General features: G+C 45.8%; 1 protein-coding gene across 3 annotated transcripts in view; it reads right to left on the reverse strand.

Annotated features, from left to right (window-relative positions):
• SERTAD4 (SERTA domain containing 4) overlaps positions 1–20,618 on the reverse strand; it is a 33,310-nt gene extending 12,692 nt beyond the window's left edge. The window contains exons 1-2 of one of the 3 annotated variants that reach the window (XM_081186089.1): positions 20,359–20,618; positions 3,721–3,967 (exon numbers count right to left, since the gene is read on the reverse strand). In XM_081186089.1, coding sequence (XP_081042215.1) covers positions 3,721–3,952 — 232 coding nt within the window. In that variant the 5' untranslated portion in view covers positions 3,953–3,967; positions 20,359–20,618. Of the gene's footprint in view, positions 1–3,720; positions 3,968–4,175; positions 4,489–4,637; positions 10,804–20,358 lie in introns of those variants that run through there. The other 2 variants (XM_081186090.1, XM_081186091.1) reach the window with 2 other exon arrangements.
• Between the last annotated feature and the right edge of the window lie 5,461 nt (positions 20,619–26,079).

Below are 26,079 nucleotides of genomic sequence, written 5' to 3' on the forward strand. Positions count from 1 at the left end.
ATAATAGTTTTTGTGAGAAAATGCTGTAGGCAATGAAGGGTTGTGCTGCAAGACCGTTTAGGAAACAAGTCTGTTTATTTAAGCACAGTTGTCACATGAGCGTAAGCACCCTCTGCATATTTTAATTCAAGGAAACATTCATTCTGGCTGTTCAAGTCATTTGAAAAACTGCAACGTTCACAACTACACTCTGTAGTAGTTCGAGGAATTAGACAGGGCTGATTAAGTTTAATGCATTGGTAGCATAAGTATTAGTTGCTAAAGATTTATAAGTTTGGCTTAACTTTCTTGGAAAAGGCTAAGACAACTCTCCAAATTATTGGGAAGGGGAATTATTAACGGATGTAGTTAAGTGGGCTGCTATCTGTGAAAATTAACGCTACGTTAATCAAGAATTTGATTTTAATAACTAAAGTGCCAGAGCTTTTTTTAGTCACCCCTACCCCCCAAAAAATCCAATTCTTAACAACAGTACACTTACATCACCCTCCTCTGGCAAGAAAAAAATGCTGGGCTCATGGGAAGACAAATCCAATTTGCAATTTATTTATCAAATAAGCATAATTTGCTGTAATAACCAACTTGGGATGGTGCCCTTTAAGCCCAATAGAAAGGAAGTTATTTGGAACAGGTAGCCAAAAATGTAATTACTTTGAGCTCTTTTGAGACCAATGGATACTGTAATCTAGCCTGGGTCACAATACTCCAATCAAACCATATGCTACCATTGAGAGTGAAATTTTAATTACTGCCTAGCACTTAATATGGCCACCTGTTTGGGGTTTATTGCATTTTCCTCCTAGTGTTAATTTCAACCTCCAATAAATGATGTGCAAGACAAACCGGGTGGCATCTAGTTTCCTTTGCAGCAGAACACTCCCAAGTCTACATGTGGCATGTTAGTTAGTTAGTTAGTTAGTTAGTTAGTTAGTTAGTTAGTTTATTAAAAAAAGACTGTACTGACAATTAGCCAACAAGCTCATGCAATGGCTGCAGGCAAAATATAAAAACATTTAAGCAATCACCAGTATTGAAAACTAGCTAGTTCTACAGTTACAGTTATCAATTTAGAATTTTAATCTTATCCCCCCCCCGGCCTTTTTTTCAAATATATTTAGAACCAGGCCTTTTTAGATAGCCAAAGAATGGCATTTCAAAGCAAAGCAGACTAAGGCTGCATACACACCATATATTAAGAGTGCACATACCCACACCAAGAATCCTGGAAACTATAGTATGTTAAGGGTGCTGGGAATTGTAGCTCTGTGAGGGGTAAATTACAGTTCCCAGTATCCTTTCGAGGGTGGGTGTGCTTTAACTGTATGGTGCATGTGCAGGCTCAATGTCTCTAAACGCGCTGAAGAAAACACAATTTGCCCTTCCACATCTATAGTTACTTGTAAGTAAGGCCTAGCAGAGTGTTTCTCAAACTTGAGTCTCCAGCTGTTGTTGGACTACAGCTCCCATCATCCCTGACCTGCTAGCAATGGATGATGGGAGTCGCAGTCCAACAATAGTTGGAGCCTCAAGTTTGAGAAACACTAGCCTAGCGTATCCAAGTTTAGATGATCCAGTTTAGATGATCATCTAAACCATGGCTAAAGTGATCAGGAATTATCTCTTTGGGTAATTTTGGGCTCACGCACTCCCCTCTCCTTTCAACATTCTTTCTATTCAAGAGGTGCTGCCTTAAAAGCTTCCAATTTTATTTCATAACTATCCACAGCTCCACATTTACATCAACATCTGGGGAGTTTTAATTTTAAGCAGAATTATGCAACAAAACTAGATCTGTCCTATCTTGATTTATTTTAAGTAACTTTGGCTAGAATAAACCACAATTCCACCAGCAGTTCCATACTTCTCTTGTTGTGTGCATAAGAATAGAACGAGAGGGGATTATCTAGACCAACTTCTCATTTAGACCAACTTCTGACAACTGGATGGGGCTGGTGGGGGTTGTAATCCAAAACATCTGGAGGGCACCAGGTTAGCAAAGGCTGGTCTAGACCATGGGACCATGATGTATTCAAATCTTCCCATAAATCATAGCGTTGTGCCTGAAATCCGCAAAGTTTTGCCCTGAACTCAGATTGCAGATAGGACATGTTGTGGAAACCTAGGGCCTACCTGTTACATGTTATATTAATTGTGCAGCTTGAAGCATATGGGGGGTGGCAATTTAATCCTAGGTATGTAGGAGCAGGGACTGGATTTTCATGTGCATCAATGGGTACTTTTTTCTATGTTGTTTTGTAGTGAAGGGTTTTTTTTTCTCTCCAGGATTGCACTTGGGGAGAAAAAGGTTAGACCTCCCCTGCCCTGTGTACTGTGGCCCCAGTGGAAATCTCCCACAAGCCATGCCTAGGTCTACATTTAAAATATATATATATTGACAGCCACCCAACTGACATAATGTGTAAGGCCTTCAGCTATGTGGAAAGGATACTCTGTGTGCACTAAGAGACTGCAAATACAGAAGACTGGTTCTCAGATGCATGATGAGGTAGTAAAATCATCTCTAGACCACATCACTTCAGACTGCAGGTAGGAACTCTTGTGATTAAGTTCACGTCCATTCGCCACTCCCTGGGGCCAAAAAATAAAGTCCTACCAAAAAGAGGCATGTCAGGGAGAGCAATGACCTACAGTTGATCTGAATGGCATCCCAGATTATCTACCTGGAGTCTCTCTCTCTCTCTCTCTCTCTCTCTCTCTCTCTCTCTCTCTCTCTCTCTCTCTCTCTGTGTGTGTGTGTGTGTGTGTGTTACCTAGTATAGAGGAGCATCAATCATGTTAATTCCTACCCCTAGCCTGAAGTAGCATCATCTAGACACAGATTTGTCGCTTCATCTTCTCTCTGTGAGGACTATGCCCCAAAGACACTCTTTTGTCTTTATTATTCCCTCTTATGCTCTGGGACTCCTCTGTACCACCAAAAGCAAGCTCTGGGATTTGGTGAGTCTCTTTGATTTTTTTCTTTTCTTTTCAAAGCCAGCCACTGTAAAGCATCTTTTCCCATCCGGTTTGAGTCAGGGCACCTTCAGTCTTTGTCCCACAGTTATCTCCCACACCGGAGGGGCTCAGAGTGAGATCTTAACACCTGCAAAAGTGTGTTGGAGCAGGTGGCGCAAAACTAGCCTCCCCAGATAACTAAAATGCTAATCCTTAAGGCAGTTCTAAGTGGCTGCAAAAGATTCCTGCACAAATGCTTTTGCCCTGACACTTCTCCTTACAGAGCAGAGCAGCGGGAGCAGCCCTGATAACTGAACAAAGCCTTCAAGTGCAGAGATAGTGTCCTTCTTGTGTACCAGAGGAGGACAACAACAATAGGAGGTTCTTGTCTTCAGACCTGGCCACCAGCTTTCCAGGAACATCTTGTTTGCCCCTGTTGGAAAGAGGATACTGGACAAGGTGGGCATTTAGACCCTTATTCAGCACAGGGTTCACTGGGTGACCTTGAGCCCTCAGTCCCTCCCTGACCTACCTCGAGGGGTTGTTATGAGGATAACACGGCCCGCGCTCAGAGGGGCGGCCATATATTGCCCACATCTCTTTCGTGTAAGCATCCAAGGATGACTACTGACTTACACACACACACACACACACACACACACACACACACACACACACACCACTGTTGTGATTTTGGAGGAAGAAGCCGGAGATGGTGGTTTGATGCTGATGCAACCGACTGCAAGCCCTGAGCCACCTCCTTACCTGGCGCCGGGGGCTGCCCAGCCGCTGCCCTGCTGTCGTTGCTCGGTGGCGGCGGCAGCGGCTGCGCTTGGCCCGGGTTGCTGCTGCTGCTGCTGCTGGCGGCGGCGGCTGCATCCGAGGCGGGGCTGCTCTTGCTGCAACAGCGCGACTCCCACAGCGGCTGGAACTCGGCGGCTCCTTCGGAGGAGACAATGGGCTCGCAGAAGCTGCTCAGGGGCAGCACCAGAGTCATCGCGGCGCCTCCGATCTGCAAGTGGAGACAAAGGTAGAGCGCGACCCGTCAGGTCAGGCAGGCAAGCAGCCGCCCGCCCCTTGCCCTGCCCTGCCTTGCCCGAGCGGCAGCGGCATCAGCGGCCATTGCGTGCCTGCGCCCCGCAGTCAGCCTGGCATCTGCCTCTGCCACCGAGGGATCCTCTCTCTCTCTCTCCCCAGCCTCTTGCTTTGCCTTTTCTCACCCAGGTTTTGCCCTCTCGCACTCACGCGCTCCAGGTTTCAAGCGCTCGGGAGCATTCCCCCTTCGCCTTCTTTATCTTCGCTTGGCACGGATTCTGGCTCACACTCCCGGCTGCCCTGGGACCACACACGATCCTACTGAAGGAGAGCGCGGGAGGGGGGGCACCAAACCCAAGAGCTGACCTTCTCCGCGCGCCCCTCTCCAAACGCACTTGGTTCGAAGTAAGTGCCGCGGATTCCGGGGGCCCTTACTTCCAGGTAAGTGAGCTCGGAGCACCGCCGCAGCCCCTTCCACTCGGAAAGGCAAGTCTTCTCCCCACCCCACCCCTCCCCGCCGCCTCTTGCTCGCTCGCTCGCTCGCTCGCTGACTGGCTGCCCCCCAAATCCCTTCGCCGCTGCTCTCTGCGCTCCGGCTCAGCGGCGATCCCCTCTTCCTTTCCTGAAAGAAGAAAGTGCCAACAAACCGATCCGAGGGATGCTCGCAGATTGCCAGACGATCACTTTATTCTCTCCACATACTCTGCCGGTCTCACTCGCGCAAACACAGCGACCTCGCCAACGACATTGCCTGCATGTGTTTCTTATGTGTGGCAGGCAGGCAGGCTGGCTTTTTTTTTCTTCTCCTTCCTTTATTTTTCCCCCCTTTCTTTCCCCACTCCTCCTACTCCTCCTCCCTTCTTTTTTCCTTCCCCAAGCGAAACAGAGCGAGACTCTTAGGTAGTTGTTTCCACCAGCCCCGATTGGGCTGAACTGGATCTGCCTCCAGTCAAAACACGGAGATTAAGACAGAAAATTGGCTCCGGTTTCAAGCCGTGAGTTGCAGTCCCACAGGAGCCAAGCACAACATCAGTGGAGCAAGTAGAATATTAAACAGGAGCAGGGACTCCGGGGCCGGAGCCAGGCTGTGTGAGCTCTCCATCCAGCCCCATAGCAGCGAGAGAGCGAAAGAGGGAGAGAGAGAGAACTTTCTGAAAGAGGCAGGCAAACCGCATCACAATGCACTTTCTACACTAATTCACCTACTCTTTGGCACAAAAGCCAGGCGCCTCCCCCATCTTCCCCTGCTCTCTCCAAGAAACAAGAATTTTTGTTTTCTTTCCATATATTTCTCAAGTCAGGAGGACCACTGCAGGAAGACAACAGGGTCCTCCAAATTCGGCGGGGGGGGGGGGGGAGGAGAGAGGCAGAAGTTGGAAAGGGAATGGATAGCCAACAGCATGTTACAAATTAAAGTCTGTCTGGACAAGATTGATGAAGCAGGAGGTCAAGACTTAGAACAATACGAAACAAGAAATATTCGAGACTGGTTGGAGAAGCCCCTTGCTGTTTCAACTGAGTGAGAGGAGGGATTGCAGTTGCACATAGCGCTGGGGCCAAAAGCGAAGGACCACCTTTTTGAAATTCCCAGATACAAATGGTTAACAGATCAAGCCTTGCAATATTTCCACCAGCTTCTGGATGAAAAATGTGAAAAGGCTACTTAAGTGCTCCAGGTTTAGCAGCGGGGCTCCTTAACCTATTCTGTTGTCTAGCAGACTGCAAAATTGTCATTTATCCATGGATTCTACTGCATAACTCTGCATTTGGAAGCTATGCGTCTGAAATATATTCCTTTCTTTCTTAGGGAAGTCCATCCTCACTCAAACTACCCCCAGCAAATTAGTCACAGTTAAGCCCCTTTGAAATTGATGGGGCTTAAGCTACTCACCACTAACTTGATCCACACTGATTTCAATAGAACTTAAGTATCACTAAATTTCCTGCAAGAGAGATCCACATATTTTGGGTTTTACTATTTGTCTTACATAAATTTTAAATAAAGTCATACAAGGGAGCCAATTCATTAATGGTGAAAACAGAGGCAACCACATTTGAAGCTGTAGTACCTCCCTCACTGAACCAATTATTGCTGTGTGACCCCTTTTGTGAAGTGGCTAGATCCACACAAACTCTCTAAAACACTGCTGTTGGATGCAAAGGTTTTTTCATGATGGTCAGTCTTCAAAGCTAACTTGAGTACCTCCATTTTGGTAGAGTCAAAGCAGTATAGCTTTTCAAACACAAACCACAGAACTGTAGAGTTGGAAGGGACCATGAGGATCATCTGCAATGCAGGAATCTTTCACCCAATGTGAGGCTTGAACCCACAACCCCAAGATTAAGAGTCTCATGCTCTACCGACTGAGCTATAGTGAACATCATAAAGAAGAGGGGAGTCCAGATGGATAAATGCATAGAGACCTATTTTACTTCATACATGCGTTGCCCTTGCTGCATCAGGCCTAATAAAGTTCGTATGCCTTGCATTACAGCTCTCTAGCACAAAGGGCACAAATGGCACTGTGGTCTAAACCACTCTTGGGCTTGCTGATCGTAAGGTCAGCAGTTCAAATCCAAGTGACGGGCTGCCAACCTAGCAGTTCGAAAGCATACCAGCACAAGTGGATAAATAGGTACTGCTGCAGCGGGAAGTTAAATGGTGTTTCCATGTGCTCTGGCACTCGTCACGGTGCTCCATGCACCTGAAGCGGTTCAGTCATGCTGGCCACATGACCCAGAAAAGCTGTCCCTTGGCCTGAAAGTAGAGATGAGCGCTACATCCCATAGTTGAATTTGACTGGACTTAACCATCCTGGGGTCCTTTTTTACCTCTCAAGCACACACATTTTGTAGGCAACACACTGAGAATCCATTCCTCTAAACTGTTTGATTGCTTCTGTAACTTGGCACACTCCTACTGAATTCAATGGGACTTCTTCCCAGTAAATGTGCATGGTACTGCAGCCTTAGTGAGGAGGTGAAAGAGAAATATTATGGAAGATTGCAAAAGGTGGTATTCAGAAATACCGGGGGTGGGTGTTACAATAACTTTTTGCATACAGTAGCTTTTTGCACACATAGATTAATCCAAAACAGTGGAGAGTTTCGGAATCTATACATGTTAGAACACCTCTGCTGCTCCAATGCTTCCGGCTTTTTAGTTCTTTGCTAAGTAAACACTGAGAAATCTTCAGTGCCAAACTTTGCTCAATTCGTTACATTTATCTTCGTTGTAATTTTTTTGCAGTCTGCAGATTGTTGTCACATATCAATTTGCTGTTGTGCACACTGTCCCACTTTATCATACTAACTTACACAGAGTGCCATGTTGTTCCTAAGGAAGAGTTTTCAGAAGCCAGCATGAACTACTTACAGTTCTACTAGGTAGAAAATTCACATCGCAATCAATGCATCCTCACTCATAAGCAAGCAAGGCCTTTTCATTTCACTGGGACTTCCTCCCAATTAAGGGTACATAATGTTGTGCATCCAAGAAACCAATTCTTATTTCCAGGAGTGTCTACAACCACTGCTGATTTCACACACAGAAACCACCACCAGAAAATATTATTTTAATTGCCCACTGTTAAAGGCTGCTGCATGAACAAATGCAGAAGATTGAGCACTAGATTCCTAGGGCACCTCCACAAGTTTTTCTAACCTGTCTTCTGAGCAGTGAAACAGCAGCAGCTCTTTGCATGGCTGATTAGCAAAAACCCCAACTTAACATACTTCAGTTGCACTGCACAAATTCTCTTGCTTTGTTTGGCTAGTGCCAGAAAGGGAGAGGTCCCAGAGACTGTCCATATATCAGCTATTCCAAAAAGCTTTTCAGCAACAAGTGCTGGCGTGCCAAACCAGTGAGCAGAACCTGATCTTAGATCCTTATGTCAAACTTACCTAAAAATAAGCCTGCAAGGGGTTTTGCCCAGGAAACAGGGCAGAGCTGGAAGGCCCAGTCCCATTTGCAAATACATTGCAATTTTGGAAGCGCAAGTCGCTGCTTGCGCCATTCAATTTACCAAGGTGTCATGGAATCAGAAGGCAACCTGAACCACCATACTGCAACACATTTAATACATTATTGCAAATAAGCCTTCTCAAGACTGTGCCTGGTGGATCAAATTCTATATTTATGAAATAATTGTAGTAAAGTGTCATGATTTGTTAAACCCCACACAGAACCCTTCTGGATCAGATGAAGAGCTTACTTGGTCCAGAACCAGGTTCCCACAGTGGTCCACCAGATATTTCCAGGAAGCAGAACCTAAACTAAGAAAATGACCAGATTATAGAATCATAGAGTTGGAAGGTATTGTGGGGGTCGGTCATGTAGTCCAACCCCTACAATGCAGGAATATTTCTGCTCAACTTGAGGCTCAAACCCACGACCCTCAAATTAAGAGTCTCACTCTCTACCAACTAAGCTATAGAGATGTTTTTCAGCCATAAGATTCACAGTAATTATTATATACTGCCAAAACATCTATTCTTATGATTAAGTGTATTTGAACATAGCACCTGTATATTGAGAAAGTAAAGGGGTGCATTGAAAGATACTGTTGGGCAGCTGGGGTGCAGCTTTTTCCTCTTAGCCATGCCTAGGGACAATCACTGTCCACATACTTTGTTCTGTAGAATTCAGCAGACACCTTTGAAGACTAAGCCAACCCCTTCATCTGCCAATCATTGGCCCACATTCTGTCTCTTGTTGGGATGCAGCATGGGATTAAATTTTAGGCTTTTAGGCATGTGACAAAGAAAGAGAATGATGGAAGCTACTTATTGCACCTAAAGATTTCCATTAGTGTGTCGTATAGAAAGTTGTTATTCGACTTCATCTCCATAGTTCTTGACATTTAGTTATTTACTGGTAATGCACCGCTATCCTTATTTGTAATGAAAGGGTGGGAAGTCAGTGCACTACATATTTTCTGCAAAGAAGTGTAACATAAAGCCTTGATTTGTGGCTAGATCCAGGCTTCAAAATCCGTTTGCAAAGCTTTGTGTGGTATGGAAACCAGACCATTTTTTATTTTTTATTAAATCCAGCTCTTAATCCTTAGGCTACCACAGATTTTCCCTGTTGCCAGCCGAATGCATGCATTAAGAGAACACCCTGAGGCATCCAAAGCAGCCTGAAGGTTAAAATGTCAGACTCCTCTTGCATTTATGCAGTTCTACTCTGTAAGAGGCTACTATGCAGTGCTATACTGTTCCATTTGCTCACTATTCCTTCAGCAACTACTCCATTTTCACTCACTATTCCTTTGGAGTCATTATGATGCTAATGAGAGAACTATAATGATGCAATTCACAATGTCAATGAAAAAAGGTCTTTATGCATTTCCAGAATGCCACTAAAACAGAAGTTAAATTTAAAATGCTTGTTACAATAATGCTGCAAATCTGACTAAAATCCCTAAAGGCCAAAAAGTAGAGGTGGAAGCAATGCCTGGTATTGGCAGGGCCTCATTAGTTACCCTATATTCTGTGGAAACAGCATGTGGTATTGCTAATTCTGAAACTCTTTGATTTCTTAGTTGTATGAAGCCATTATGCTTACCTGTGCTTATAAGAAAATGCAATGAGATTTACATAGCTGGATGGAAGAATATTTATTTGTTAACAGTTTGACAGTTCTAGTCATTAATTTATTTTATTTTAAATTTATAATCTTCCTCCCAGCCCACTAGGACCCTAAAGCCAGCTGCAGACTCAAATGCATTAAAATATGATCAACAAAACATAATGGTGACGCATCATTTTATTAGGTGACATACAGTTGGGTACCATGTGAGATAGTGTCTTCACAAAATAAGAAGCTGGTGAGAGAAAGGCAGAGATGGACAGCATTCAAAACTCCCATTGTTCAAGGCGCATTTTGCGACAGGGAGTTTCATTAGCGCGAGCAGTTTCTGAGTTCTGGGCACAGTACTGTGCCTAAAATTTCAGAATAAAACTGAAGAGTGGAAGGAAAGGAGGAGCTTTTTTTGCCTCCCCACTTCCAGCTACTCTCTGAAGACTGGAGAAGAGACTCTCTTAAGAATATTAGGGGGGCGGGCAGGGGATGGACTGGACCATGTGAAAAATGTACATAATATTTTAGCTGCAGTTCATTCATTTTCAGCTTTGTATTCTTGTTATTTAAAAAAGCACGCCTAGACATTCCATTGTTGCGTCCGTAACCTAGGTTTAAGGTGCCATTCAGCTCCTAGCTTTCATATCTCAGTTTCTAACACTGAGGATGGATTATAACCTTACTCATCCAAGTGGTCTGGAAACAATCCACAATGTCTGGATAATTAGAAATGTGGGTTTGTGGGATTAGTCACTGAATAATCAAAGATAATTGTGTTGAATTCTGAAAACTATGTATTACTATGGATGTGTCAAGAGCACCAGTAGGTGGTGTTGTTTTTTAAGCAGGGAGGGTCTTCTCAATTCATTTAGAGTTGGGGGGTTGGGTATCACATCCACACTATATATTTAAAACACATGGCTTCCCCCAGAGAATCCTGGGAACAGTAGTTTATTCCCCACAGAGCTATAATTCCAAGCATACTTAACTACAGTTCCCTGTATTCTTTGAGAGATGCCAATTGCGTTAAGCATGTGGTGCGGATGTGACCTCTCATTTTTTGCATGTTTACAGCACACGTCATGACTAATGAGGAGCACTATAAGGTACAAAACTGTGATGCTGCACAAAACGGTACATTCTGTAGCAATGGGAAAGTGAATCTATCTATGTGCCTTTGTCCATCTACAAGGGGTCACTCCAGACTGCCACTTAAATTGACACAGGGCCTGGACAATTGTCTTGCATCACCCAGTCCACCAGACACACGCTTACACACTCTAGCACCCTAAAGACTAGCAGAATTTATTATGGCATACCACTGTGGGTTAAACCACAGAGCCTAGGGCTTGCCAGTCAGAAGGTCAGCGGTTTGAATCCCCGCGACAGGGTGACCTCCTGTTGCTCGGTCCCTGCTCCTGCCAACCTAGCAGTTCAAAAGCATGAAGTGCAAGTAGATAAATAGGTACCACTCTGGTGGGAAGGTAAATGGTGTTTCCGTGCGCTGCTCTGGTTCACCAGAAGCAGCTTAGTCATGCTGGCCACATGACCCAGAAGCTGTACGCTGCCTCCCTCGGCCAGTAAAGCAAGATGAGCGCCGCAACTCCAGAGTCGTCCGCAACTGGACCTAACGGTCAGGGGTACCTTACTTTTACCTTGCATGTGGTAAAGTTGGCTTTTATCCAAAAAGTATATACCGGGCATTTGCCATAATAAATCTGTTAGTCTTTGAAGTGTCACAAGAGTCCAGGGGTGCTTATATCTTACATGTTAGTTTGTTCTTGGTACCTTGATTTTGTTTTAGCAGGTACTTGAGCTCACTTTCCTGGGTTGCCATTTCTACTTGTGCACCACTGTACCATCACAACAGAAGAAGCTGTGTCTGATGTAACTATTTACAATCTGTATGAAATCTGAGAACCCTGGTATTATTATATTTCCTCCTGAATTCAGGCACTTCAGGCATGGTGTGGCATCCACTATGAATAATAAAAGGACATGATCAATTTGGCTATTCATTGCAGGAAACTGCTTTCAGGCAAGGGTTTTACTTGATCTCACATCCAATGTATTATGCAATTCAACATGAATGTAGAATTTTGCAGTGATTTCAGAACCACACCTTCTGAGGATCTCAGCTTTTGTTTTGTTTTTTAAATCTTCATCCTATCTCCAAAGATATAAGTGGCAGAACGTGGGGTCAATGCATAATTCATTGTCAGAAGAAACCAATATGAGCAGGGGTAATCAGAACCACTGAAGTTCTGTGCCCCAAATCCTCTTCCCAGACACAGTCCATAAGCCTATTCAGGAGAATTAGCAAGATCAAACTTTGCCTGTACTCCTGGCATAGATTAGCCACCAGAGAGACCAAGGCTGTTTTGATGAAGAATGTGGGCCCAAAGCCAGACTGAAATGGATCCAGATAATCAGTCTCATCTGAGTGCCTGGATTGTATGGCAACTCAAGCACATTGCCTGAGAAAAGAAGATTTGCTAAGAGCCAAAAGTCACTCAAATCCTTGAGGTCCAAAGTAGGGGTATTTAGAAGTGGTCTCATCACTAATCACTTCAAGGTAGCCAGGTAACCCCCTCTTTCAAGGAGACACAAGTCATTAATTACCTCCTAGACTTAGCCAGTGATCTCTCCTGCTACATATTAGTTAGCTGTGGTCTAAACCACTGAGCCCCTTGGGCTTGCCGATCAGAAGGTCAGCGGTTTGAATCCCCAGAACAGAGTGAGCTCCCGTTGCTCTGTCGCAGCTCCTGCCAACCTAGCAGTTCAAAAGCATGCCAGTGCAAGTAGATAAATAGGTACCACTGTGGTGGGAAGGTAAACGGCATTTCTGTGTGCTCTGGCTTCTGTCACAGTGTTCCATTGCACCAGAAGCAGTTTAGTCATGCTGGCCTCATGACCCGGAAAGCTGTCTATGGACAAATGACAGCTCCCTTGGCCTGAAAGCGAGATGAGTGCCACAACCCCATAGTCTCCTTTGACTGGACTTAACCGTCCAGGGGTCCTTTACCTTTTTTTACCTAGTCAGTAAGGGAAAGGTTGAGAACACAAGTGATTGGCCAAGTACCTCCCCCCCCCCCATCTTCAGGCCTAAACAATAAATTCATCCAACAAATCAGGACGATACACTGTACTGGAGATGTCCATAGGATGGAATACAGGAAAGTAGCATCCAAGTCAAGATGAACATGAGCAGCTTTTACCTTTGAAGTCACAGAGGGGCCACCTACATCACTTTGCAATACAAAGTGGAAAAAGCCCTGAACCACTTGGAAAACTCAACTGGATGGCACTGCAATGGAGGCTGAAAGGTGTTGCTTCTTGGCTTTCATCATCACAATATAACAAGCTCCAAAACGAGCTCTTACCTGTGTTTGGTCAGACTCCAGTTCAAATTTTCTGTCACTGGCATTCGAGCCACCCCCACCCCCCACTGCTTTGTAATAAATAATAAATTGGGATAAATAAATCAGGAAGATGAACAGGCTCTGTTTAACAGGAGAGATTGCTTAGCAAAGATTGTGTCAATTGCCAGGGTCACCTCCATATCCCACAGAGAGAGTTAGGCTTTGACAGTACCAGCCATGCTAACTGGGAACTCCCTGGTGGTTTTAAGCAATTGATCTGAATCCATCAATCTCTGGGGGCAGACCCTCCTAATAGGTCTATCCATGTATAAGAGAATGGTCAGCAGGAAGTGAACTGACAATTACACCTTCCCTTTTCAGATCACCAGTCTTCCTAACCAGTTGAGAACACCATGTCTAGAGTGTCATTCACAAGAAACATTAAGCCAATGGCACATTAGAACAGCCCCATGGTTGTCGAGTGTCAGTAACAAAAGCATGGTGAGGGGGAAAAATAGTGGATATGAAATGTTTGTCAAATCCTTGTGTTTACAGTAGTTATAAAACAATAATTTAAAAAATGCAGGTTGCCCAAGTGCATTTTGCAACAGAAATGTGTTTCATACGAGAAAAGTGGGAAATTAAAAGCTCTAGGTACAGTATTATTACGCACTAGCCCAAGTTTTAAAAAGTGAGAGGTGACTTCATTGTCTAGGCCAGCCTGAAGAAGAGCAAGTTCACCCTTTAGTTAGTTTAAAGGCAGATGGCCCAATAGGAGGTGATAAAAGAACAAAGAGGTGGAGGAAATGGTAAAGTGAAAGACTAAAGAAAGTAAGGCGAATGTAGACATATGTGAAAGATAAGTTACACAGGTTCTTTAGTTCTCCCATGTCAGTGCTGATCTGACTGGCAACATAATTATTACTCAATTCATTCCTGTTAAGTACTACTCTGGAAATGTAGATAACGACTGGATTACACTTGTATTATGTTCCAAAACCAGCATGAGGGTTAAAATCTAGTTCGAACATTGAATCACCAGTCTAGTTGCCAACTTCAATATCCTGGAGAAGAAGAAGAAAATAAACTACTGATCTTCTAAAGAAGTCCAGTGTGTCATTTTCATCACCCCCCCCAGCTGTTCATTTTCCCCACCCCCAAAAAAGAAATACAAACGATTCACTGGTTCCGTTGATGGTTTTAGTGCAAGAAAAAATATGAAGCCAGTGAGTGAGCTGTATGAGTGTATAAACCCCTCCGGAAGAGAAGTGTTTAACATCATCTTTCACTATTTATGAAATTATGTTACTTAATATTTTAAATTTACAACTACTGTGCTAGCATTCATTTAGATAAAGCAGCTATGCTTTTTTTTTTTCTTCAACAAAACAACAACCAAAAACACACTTCTGGCTAAATATTGTTCTATTTTGAATATATGCATATCTCAGACTCCCTACCCCCCCACCTCACCCCATATATGGAACTGCATTATATGAGTCCAGCCAATGATGCTTTTACCTTCAGTGTTCTCCAGGTTCAAATACAAGCCCTTACATATTTTTTTTCTGGACATGAAAGGAACTGGATCTGAGGGGTCACACATGTGAAACATACACTACTCCTTTTTTCGTCTTATACAACAGAAGCCTTGAAACTACTTTCTTGAGGCTATCATTTTGTTTCACTGAGAAAACAAATCATTCTGGGATGTTTGGGGGTTGATTTTTTCTCTTTTTTTTAAAGAACCTGCATTTTGTGTTTCTAGTATTCCAAAGTATGGCCTCAGGATCTCATTACTACTCTTCTGGGATCCCTAGAAACAGCTGTTTTAAATAGCTTGATTTCCTGCACTTTCTTTTTAAAATGTTGGGGGGTTAATTAAGTGATAATTAAGCAATGGGCTGAACTAATTGGCATCACTCCCATTCAGTTTTCTTAGAAACTACCATTAGGAAAAGATATAACATCAATAATCAAAAGAAATAGATTTGGTGTGTGTGTGTGTGTGTGTGTGTGTGTGTGTGTGTGTTTTACATCAGGAAAGAGAGACATGGCAAGCATTAAGAAGATTGCTCTTAATCAATCACTCTAGTTTTTCAATACTACATTGGTATCTAGAATTTACTTCCTTGCTGAAGGTGGAATAGAAAGGTCACCTCTTTATGATAGTTTGGAACATGAATTAATTTACATTATGAAGATTTTTGCAAATGCATTGTATCTAGGAAGCTGGGCTCCATTTGGTTTATGGTATGATGAGATATTAGCCAAGAACCTGTCAGTACTTTGAGAACAGTAAGTTGCTTATATATCTCTAAGACTGTTAGGAAAGCCTCAAGTGCTGACTGCCTCACTTTAACAGCCATACTAATGGCAATGCTGACATTTTTTAGATTCAGTATGTTCTTTTGAGTTCAGATTTTTAAAAGCATTCTGTTTACCACTTACATGTTCTTGGATTAATTTGTGACCAGATAATCCTAGATTCCCCCTGCTTCTACACTTCATGGACCCAAAGTTGCATGGATGACTAATCTTCATGTAACATTTTTACGTGGAGGTATTCAAGCAATGTGCTTGCTTTAAAAAGTCTATAAAAACACAGAACATTTATGTGGGAAATAGTCCTAAGATAACCTAACCTGCAAAACAATTGCATATCAAGTGGGAGAAATGTTCTGGCTGCTATATAGTGCATCTTAAGTTTTCACATCGCTGTAATTAATATGTATTGTTATTGTGCTGGAATGGTATAAAACTTAAAGAAATTGGGTCAAGGAACTCCGAGTGGGTTGACAAAGCAAACCACTCCTCTTAACAAAGACCTCTAAAATCACAAGATGGTTCTCTTGATTCTTTAATTATTCTTTTAAAAAGAACTACCAATTAAGGTTGCCTTTCCAACTGACTCTGAACCCTAATGCAGCAGTACACAAATGTCACTGGTACAATAAATTAGATGTTTTATGGGTTAATTACATTGCCGCCTTCTCTTCTGTCCACTGAATAATGCACACAAAACCAAAATAAGTGTTTTGAAGCAAAAAGCAAGTTGTCTTCACTGTAGCCTGTGCTACTTTCCATGAAGTTTAAGAGCTATTATTATACTTTTACAAGAATCCTTCTAAGGGAAATAAACACCAAAGGTAGGATTCCAAGGAAATGACTCACAAATATTGGCAACAGGCTTCCAAAATTGAATCCAGTCTTTGCAAAAGTCTGCAGCAGCTCACTAACCCTTCCTAGTTCAAAGTAGGCACTGCAAATGAAAATAGGAGCTGCTGAAGTGACTTTTTAATGTTCCCACTTCTGTATTCCCCACCCTCCAACTCCCCACCTCAGGGGCTTTGCTTAAGTTGCCGTTTTCAGCTCCAAGTTGGGGATTTTTTTAATGATTGAGTCATTATTGCCGATAAACACCTCCACAAATTGGCGAGGACGAAAGGTGGACAGGGGAGGGGGGCTCAAGTAAAAAACCAGGTAATGAATGAATGAATTAAGGAAAGTGATGCTTCCGAGTTTTCTTCCGCTCCTAATTTATTTCCACGGCACAGTATTGGCAGGGGCGCCGACTTATAAAAAATATTGGGGGGGCCCATACCGGGGTCCTGCCGCTGGTTCGCTCGGGTAGCCGGGAGAATGCAGTTCGAGGTGGCGGTGTTGGGGAGAGACCCTCGCTCAGGGCGCCACTAGACTTGGCGGCCGGCGGCCTATCTGGGGGGTTTTGGAGCGTATTTCGGCGGAGCGATTGGGGAGGAGGGGGCTTGTTGCCGGATTCTTCAGCTGAGCCGGAGATCCGCTGCTGGGGGTCCCTGGGCCGAGTTGTGAGCACGGCCTGCTGAAGGGAGATCCAGCCGATTGCGCGACGGGGACGGCCGGGGCTCTCCGGCTAGGGCGCGCGGCTGGCTGGCTGGCGAGGGAGCAGGTGGGGAGGAGGCGGGGGTCCTCACTCTCTTAGGAAACGCACCCGCGCGCCCGATTGCCACGAAGTCCGAAGGGTGCGTGTGTGGAATTAAAAAGCAAAAACGAGATACGGGCAGGGCAGGCAAAGAGTTTTCTGCAAGAGGATGGAGGGCAGGTTGAAGAGAAAATCACTCAGGATGAGACAGTCAAATCAGCCATGATAAAATGGGCTCAGGATATTGGGTATAACATCATGTTTGAGGACTGGGAAAGGTTATGGACCACCGGAATGAAATTCACGGCATGTAATGCCTTGAAGGAAAATATTATGAAAATGATTTATAGGTGGTACATGACCCCAGTCAAGCTTGCAAAAATATATCACCTGTCTGATAATAAATGTTGGAAATGTAAGGAGGCTGAAGGGACATTCTTTCACCTCTGGTGGACTTGTCCAAAAGTGAAGACCTTCTGGGAAATGATCTATAATGAGTTAAAAAAGGTATTTAAGTATACCTTTCCCAAGAAACCAGAGGCCTTCCTCTTGGGCATTGTTGGCCAGAAAGTGTTAAAGAAGGATAGAACTTTCTTTATGTATGCAACTACAGCAGCAAGAATACTTATCGCAAAATATTGGAAGACACAAGATTTGCCCACACTGGAAGAGTGGCAGACGCAATTGATGGACTACATGGAACTGGCTGAAATGACTGGCAGAATCCGAGATTTGGGAGAAGAAACAACGGAAGAGGACTGGAAAAAATTTAAGGACTATTTACAAAAACAATATAAGTTGTATGAATGTTAAAAATTTACACGATTCGGAAACTATAGCTTCAACAATTAGATTTGGGAAACAGGAAATTATATTTTAAGTAAGAAAAGGTCAAAATCTAAGGTAATACTATGTTTAATTTAAGATATAAGTAACTGATGAAAAGTATGTTAAATTTAGAGGTATAGTATTTGAAAAGTACAAAATAAGGTACGAAACAAGGTAATAATTTGCTGATATCTTTATTATAAAGAATGCAGGGTAAGGGAGATGCGAGGAAGTCCAGTTAGTTATATAAAAAATGTGTTGAATGGTTGGTTTTCTTTTCTTCTTTTTCTTTTTTTCTTTTTCTTGTTCTTTTACTTTTTTCTTCAGTGTATGTTTCTAACTTTGTATTTGAAAACTTAATAAAATATTTATATATATAAAAAAAGAGAGAAAATCCTTTCGCTTTTCTGGGGCGCAGGGAAGTCTCAGAGCCGGAGGTTGGGGAAGGGACCCCCTTTGCTCTGCCCTCTTCTCCCGTCTTAGATTCGCATGGGGGTCCCCGCCCGAGCTTGCCTGGCCACCGGGCCACACAAGGGCCGCGCTCTACGCGGCACACCTTGCTAGCCGCGCAGCTGTCCTCCGCGGCTGCGCCCAGCCCCTCTGGGCGCCCGCTGCGCTGCCAATGACAAGCGGGCGACGTCGCGGGCGGGGAAGGCGTCGCTTTCTTTCCCGATCCTGCATCCTCCCAGTCTTCCAGCCCTTTTTTGGGTTGGAAGCTCGTCTCGTTCGCCCTTCTCCTTTCTTCACCCTGCGCGCAATTTTCCTCCCTCGTCTCCCTCCCCATTTCTCCTTCCTGACTGACTGACTGACTGACGGGCTCGGGCTCAGGCTCGGGCTCGGGCTTCGGGTAGGGCTCGGGCTCGGGCTCGGGCTCGGGCAGCCACAGCGTCGGCGGTGTTGGCGATCGGCGGCGCGGGGGGATGGCCCTCCCGGGGGAGCCGGCGCTGCTCAATGGGGTTGCCAAGGAGACAGGCCGGCCGCCCCCCTCCCCCTGCGCCCCCCGCCGCGCCGGTGCCCGTTATCGAGCTGGTGCGCGCCGGGCGCCCTATAAAAGCCGCGGACGCGCCCACCGCCGCCCGAGATTATTGGGGGGGCTGAGCCCCCCCAAACGAATTTTTGAGGGGGCTCGGGCCCCCTCAAGCCCCATGGAGTCGGCGCCTATGAGTATTGGAGATCCTTGCATTAGAGGAGGGGAAAACGGGGAAGGGATCGGGCAGCTGATACAGTCCACATTTTTGCAAGTGGACCAAATGAGCTCAGCGCCTTTCGCCTCCGGTACGCTGCCTTGCTTGTTTTTCCGTCGTCTGCTTCAGAAATCCGCCTCTGAATGCAAACATCCAGCCCCTTGGCGCGTTTGCATTGGCCAGCTATTCTCCCCCCTATGGGTTTCCTGCACAAACGGCGCATTCCAGCTGCAGATTTCTACCAGACCACCATTCCCCACACCTGGTCCTGGCCACGACTGTTACCCACCCCCAAAACCCCACTGAAGGCTGTGGACACCCCTCCCCAACTGCATTTTTACCCAGCACATGAAATGGGTTCGCCTCCATACATCCCTGCTGGAGGAATTCAGTTTGTGGTATTGGTGTGTGTTCACACGTGCATCGGGGAGGCAAGATACACGTGTATCTTAATCACTGCACACACACACACACACACACACACACACACACACACCCCTCTAGCCATGAGAGGCTCTGCCAGCCAGTCACAGAGAGCCTGAGGGGAGCAACTCCTCGGCAGCTCTCTCTCCACCCCCCCCCCAAGGGATCCTGCTCATTGTATCCGCCCTGGAGCATAAAGAGCCATCAGGAGGAGGATGCTTCAAGGGAGGGCTGGCGAAGGGGCGCCTTGTCATTACAACTCAAGTGGCCCGGTTATTTATAACCCCGCGGAAAGAGTCGGGAGCTTCTCCCTAATGGAGAGCTTGGCACGGCGCGCGCGCGCGCTCTGGCGAAGGAGGGAGAGAGGGCGGGAGGCGGGAGGGAGAGGCGAGGGCAGAGGAGGAGGAGAGCGGCTGGTTTCCCGCTACTTTCACCCTTCCTCAAAAGACGAGAGGTTGCCAGCTCCCGCCGACTCCACCACCACCATCATCATCACCCCTTTCTCCCCGCCCTCACCCCCCGGGCAGAAGCTGGGGAAGAGGTCGCCACGGCGCTGGCTGCAGGAAAGAGGCAGCTGGCCTCCCAAGGTGGAGACCCCACACAAACACACGCCGGTCATCTCAGTATCTGCCTCCCCCCCCCACCGGCCGCCCCACCTTCCCCTCAGGAAAAGGGCGCCAGAGCCACAGCCGCTGCGTCATGTCCCTCCTTCAGGCGGTCACTTTTGAGCCTCAGCTTATTCCTCTTCCTCAAGCGGCTTGGAGGGTCTCTCTCTCTCCCTCCCTCTCCCCCTTTCTCTCACACACAGCCTTTCCCCGCCTCAGCTGCCTCCTCCTCCTCCTCCATCTCCTTCCCCCCTGTCCAAGGCAGCGCCTGAAGAGCCATCCCTGCGCTGGGAGAGAGAGCGCCAGCGCCGCCGGAGCGAAAGCGGAGTCCATCTCAGGGGCGCCCTTTTAACCCTGGGCAGCAGCAGCAGCAGCGTCCCCCGCCGCCCCAGCCCCTTTCCCCCCCTCCTCGTCAGACGCGCTTCGGGGGCCACGCCGGCCGCTTCACCCCTCGACCCAGACCGCAACACCTTCTCCTTACCCCGCGGCTCTTTGCGTGGCTTGGGAGCAGCGGCTGCGGCTGCGCTTGCCTCGCTCCAGGTCCCGCCGGCGGCCTCTCTCAGGCTTTGCCCTCAGTGCCCGCTGCTGCTCCTGAGGGTGCGAGGGCTGCCTCCTCCCTCCCGCCCTCGCTATAAGTGTGTGCAGGCGGCTGTTGTGGTGGATGATAATGAAGAGAGAGAGAGAGAGAGGCTCGCTCCCAAAGCGAAGGAGCGCGTGAAACCAGTCAGTCCTGTTTCTGCACATTCATGCCCCCTGAATGAATAGTAAAAGATTGTGTGTGTGTGTGTGTGTGTGTGTGTGTGTGTGTGTGTGTGTGTGTGTGTGTGTGTGTGTACACGCTTATACTGTATGTTGTGTGCGCGCGCGCGTATATATATCTATATTATGTGCTCTCCTCAGGATGCCCCCAGGGTTAGAAGAGGAATAGTAGAGACGCGAGAGAGGCGCTGGAACTGGCTGGCTGGCTAAGCAAAGCAAAGCGGGGAGAGAGTGTGTGTGAGGAAACCTTTCCCCACCTCAAGAAAACCTTTAATAAAAATTATATAATATGAAACCCTCTCTCTCTCTCTCTCGCCTTCCTCCGCTCCGTGTCCAGCTAAGGCGAAAGGGCAGCCACCTTTCCCTCACGCCACCCCCCCTCAGGTTAAGACCCCCTCAGTCAGCCTCTGTCGCCCCCTTTCCCCTCTGAATGGCTCCTCCTGCCACACATGGGCTGAGGGCTTAATTTGCTCTCTCCTCAAGGAGGCCATTGTTGTTTAGGGGGAGAGCCTGGCGTTTCCCGCCCTGCCGCCCTTTCATCCTCCCCGAGCCAGCGCGCCATTGATAGGAAACAGATGAGGCGCTGCTGCGAGGCCAGGCAGGAGGAGGCCAGGTGCCGCGATCTGGAGGAGGAGGAGGAGAGCTGGAGGCTGCCGTTGCGTCTGCCTGTGAGGCAGCAGGAGACCTTTCAACGCCAGATGCTGAGGGAGACCCTTCATGCCCTGCTTTGTACCTCGTGGCGGCTTCCTGCACCATTGCCACTGCTCCCTCCTGGAGACTGGGCACTGGGTTAGGCGGTAGAAGAAGGACGACGTCTGGTCCAACCCAACGTGGGTCCTTTTGGTTTTCTGGCGGGAAGGCGACTAGGTAGGGCTGTATTATTATCAGAAAGTGGTCCGCCCATTATAGCAAACTAGGGTGAAGGGCAACTGGTGAAGTTCAGTCTGGTTATTTATAGGGTGAACTTCACAGATTGCCTGCTGTTTAATTGCCGTCGTTGATACATGCTGCATCTCTAATGAACGCACGACGAGGCAAAATGTGCTCCGAGTCTGGGGAATCTACGGGCATTTTCCCGCAGTGTAGGTTGTGCTAATTTAAAATTCTTATCCTGGGGGCTTTGGGCAGGTTAAAACATATTTCCAGCCAAAACCGTTCCAAAAAAATATGGAAGATCAGCAAATCTCCAAAATATTCGGCCCCCAAAGGAAGGTTTCACTGGGGTTTGTCAGTGAACTGTTCTGTCACTGAACTGTATCATTTCTGAGCTACCTTTGTTTTCTCAAGTCTAAATCATCCAGGAGTCCACAAAACAAGAAGCATATGAAGCACTGCAGCTAATACAATAGTGATTATGACTCGCAGACCATTTATTTCATTACTTTAAACCAGTGTTTCCCAAACTTGGGTCTCCAGCTGTTTTTAGACTACAGTCCCCATCATCCCTGACCACTGGTCTTGCTAGCTATGGATGATGGGAGTTGAAGTCCAAAAACAGCTGGAGACCCAAGTTTAGGAAACAGATTTAAATCAAAGGGTAAATTATATTAAAATTGTGAACTGCCCTGCCCTGTTTCCTGCTTGGCAGGGGGTTGGACTCGATGGCCCTTGTGGTCTCTTCCAACTCTATGATTCTATGATTCTATCTTTTGATGAAAGGTAGTGTATAAATTTAATTTAATGATGCTGATGATGACGACATCACAACCACATTACAAAAATCTGTAGATTAGCACATTAAGGATTCCTGCACATTAAGGATTAGGAGTCATTTTCTTAGATGCATTGAACTATGATAGCATCAGATATATCATAACATCATGCAACAGAGTAGGTGAGTTTTTAGTCTGTTTTACCAACAGTATAGGGCTAGGCTGCATTATAAGGAGAAAGGAGATACAATGATCTAGTATCTTTAAATGTGGTCTTTAAATGTGGTTATACTATGCTTTTCAAGCATGAAGACAAACCAATAACAAAAGAATAAGAAAATGAATATCAAAAACGCAAATATTGACTAGCTTGCCAAAGTCCACTATAGTATTCTGGCATAGATGGGTTCCTAGAGTTGTTAAACGTAAGGGATTTTTCTGAGGTCACAATTAAAGTTTTGAAATATTTAGCAACAATGCATTTTTATATAGTGCCTCAAGTGTACTGCTCAGTCAGGCACTGGAGGGGTCTGAAACACAGGATGGAAAAATCAGACAGCAGAGCAAATATCAAGTTTGGGGAATTAGCATCTGCAAATATGCCCATTTCATTTGTACACTGATTTTATAGAATTATAAAAGTTTGCATCAGGCATTAGTTTCACCGCTTGGTCTTACTCTCCATGAATTTGTCTAAATTTGTCTTACTTTTCCCACCCCGACCTGGCCACAGTGATATATGCGGCGGTCATCTCCAGGCTTGACTACTGTAATTCGCTCTACGCGGGGCTGCCCTTGAAACTGTCCCAGAAACTCCAGCAGGTGCAGAATGCTGCAGTGAGGCTCCTCACAGGGTCACTGCCATGGGAGCATACTCACCCAGTGCTTTTCCAGCTGCACTGGCTCCCGGTGGAGTACAGGGTCAGATTTAAGGTGCTGGTTTTGACCTTTAAAGCCCTTCACGGCCTAGGACCCTTGTACCCACGGGACCGCCTCTCCCGGTATGCCCCACAGAGAGCCTCAAGGTCCATAAATAGCAACACCCTAGTGGTCCCGGGCCCTAAGGAAGTTAGATTAGCTTCAACCAGAGCCAGGGCCTTTTTAACACTGGCTCCGGCTTGGTGGAACAGTCTGCCTCATGAGACCAGGGCCCTGCAGGATCTGATTTCTTTCCGCAGGGCCTGTAAGACAGAGTTGTTCCGCCTGGCCTTTGGTTTGGAGCCAATTTGAGTCCCTCCCCCTCTTTCTTTTTCCTTTCTCCTCCTGTGATGAGGCTGCATTTTAATATTTTATTCTTTCAAAATTTTAATATTGTATTTTAATCTTGTTTTTAAGTTGTATTCATTCAACTTGTTTTTATTATTGCTTGTTAGCCACCCTGAGCCCAGCCTTGGGTGGGGAGGGCGGGGTATAAATAAAAATTATTATTATTATTATTATTATTATTATTATTATTATTATTATTAAACCTAAATGGGGCCCACCCATGGGATGAGGTGAGGTGACCACCTCAGGCGGCAGCATCCATAGTCAGCAAAGGAATGTATTGTCCACTGCTGCAGCCAAGGTGGCAACAATGGCTGCAGCTCACTCCTTAGAGCGCTTCCCAGGCAGCCCCCCCCCCCCATGCTACTGCAGCCTCAGTGAATAGGAGACACTGCTGGTCTCCCACACTTAAGAGAGGAAATAGTGGGGGCTGCTCTGTGGGGTCTCCTGGGCTCTGCACCCGCCCAGTGTTCTTCAGAGCAGGTCCTTTTCCCTCCGCGTGACAGCCTTTGATCCCCACTTCAGCTGTCTGGTAAGGATGATTTTATCCCCCCTCCCTTGCTCCTGATAAAGATCTTTATCCTCCCCCACACAGCTTGTTCCTGATGTAGAGCTTCACCCACTTCTTCTACCATAGCAGGAGGGGGTGCTATTTTGTGGTTCTCCTCAGGTGCCAAAATGTCTTGGGGCAGCCATGTTTTAAAGCCATCCAAGATGGCGGCCATCACTGGCTCCCGTGGGAGTGAGTTCCATTGTTTAACTATGTGCTGCGTAGTACTTTGTTTTGTCTGCCCTGAATCTCTCAACATAGGTTATTTCAAAGGAAGCTCCCCATAGTGTTAGACAGTTGTCTTCGTAAAATGGAAGATGTATTGCCATTCAGTGCATATTTATGCTCAGAGTTATAATTGCACAACTGAAATGGACATGTTGTGTATGTCCTCATACAGATACAAGTCCAAAATTGCACTACTGTAACAAGTTACAATCTTTAATAATGCAATTTTCCTCTAAGTGAGAAGCATGACTAAGTGTTTCTTCTCAGAACTGTACACTTGGGATAGACTAAACACCATTTAGTCTATCCCCCCCTGCCCCAGAGCAGAGCCATCAAGCCACCAGCTTCTAGAGAACAACCTACGTAATCCACTGTAATTCACACAGAGAGCAACCGCATTAAAGTAAGTTGCCTGCAGAGCAAATAGCTCCAGATGTCTCAAGTAAAAGATCTTTTGCAACACAATCCCTTTAAAGAACAGAAATTTAGTCTTACTGCTCACCTATAAAAACAAAACAAAACACTGAATGCAAGGAAACAGGCTGATGATTATTCAAAACAGCTGCACTATATTGGGATGATGAGTATTCTGGACATGGTCAGGACGACTGAAACAGTCAGGATAATACACAAATCAGCTTATATACTTTCCATGCAGATTAAGGATTTGCAGTAGGCATTGCTCTTCTACCTGGACAAAGGGGGAAACAAATGAGGCTGATCACCTGAGTCAAGAAAGATGAGAGTAGATCAACAAAAGAACCCCGATGGGTGAGGCCAGTAGGCCATTTAGTCTAGCATCCTTTTCCCCCAAAGTGACCAGGCAGATACTTCCAGGAATTCAAGGCAAGAGTATCCGCTACTCTTTGCCTCTCCTGGCAACTGCTGTGCTGCATCTGAACCTGGAGGTTTTATTTAGCTGTTCTGGCTAATAGGCATTAAATTTGCCCAATCACAATTTAAACCTTCTATAAGCCAGTGCCCATTGCTAACTCCAACGGCAGTGAATTCCATACACTGTATTGGACAGCTCAGTTGGCAGAGCAGGAGACTCTTAACTGCAGGGTTGTGTGTTTGAGCCCCATGCTGGACAGAAAGATTCCTGCGTTTAAGGGGGTTGGACTTAGATGGCCCTTGTGGTCCCTTCCAACGCTACAGTTCTATGATTCTATGTTTTATTTTGTCTATCCTAAATATATTCCATTGCCTGTCCTAAATCTAATTTTTACTGAGATGCAGTAAAATTCCATTGATATAGCAGAGAGACGAAGAAATAAATTAACTTTCTCCATATGATGTGTAATAAATCTGTGTTAGATACTCCCTCAGATATTCCCCCCACCCCTGCCAAGCCAAACAGGCCCAGACACTTAACCTTGCATCACAGGAAAGAGGCTGCAACACTTTGATCATTGGGGATTCCCTTTTCTGCACATTTCACAACCCTGTGATGTGCATTTTGAGATGGAATGATCAGAGTTGCACATAGTATTTCAGTGTGGTCACACTATGGTTATAAGCATGCATAGGGGTACTGTTGTGCTTGCTGTTTTGCCATACAGTTTATCAAATGTCTACTCAGAATTAAGTCCTGTTAGATTCCCTAGGACCCACTCCCAAGCGTGTACAGTTTAGCGGCCGTATTTTCAGTCCCTTGCCTTTTTTCAAGACCAGCATGGAGTTTGTCTTATGTGACACTGCTACCCATTGGGTCACAGGGTTTCATCAACCACAATCCCAATTTCCT

This window comes from Podarcis bocagei (genome assembly GCF_964188305.1).
Source record: "Podarcis bocagei genome assembly, chromosome: 3".
In the NCBI taxonomy this organism is placed as follows: Eukaryota; Metazoa; Chordata; class Lepidosauria; order Squamata; family Lacertidae; genus Podarcis; species Podarcis bocagei.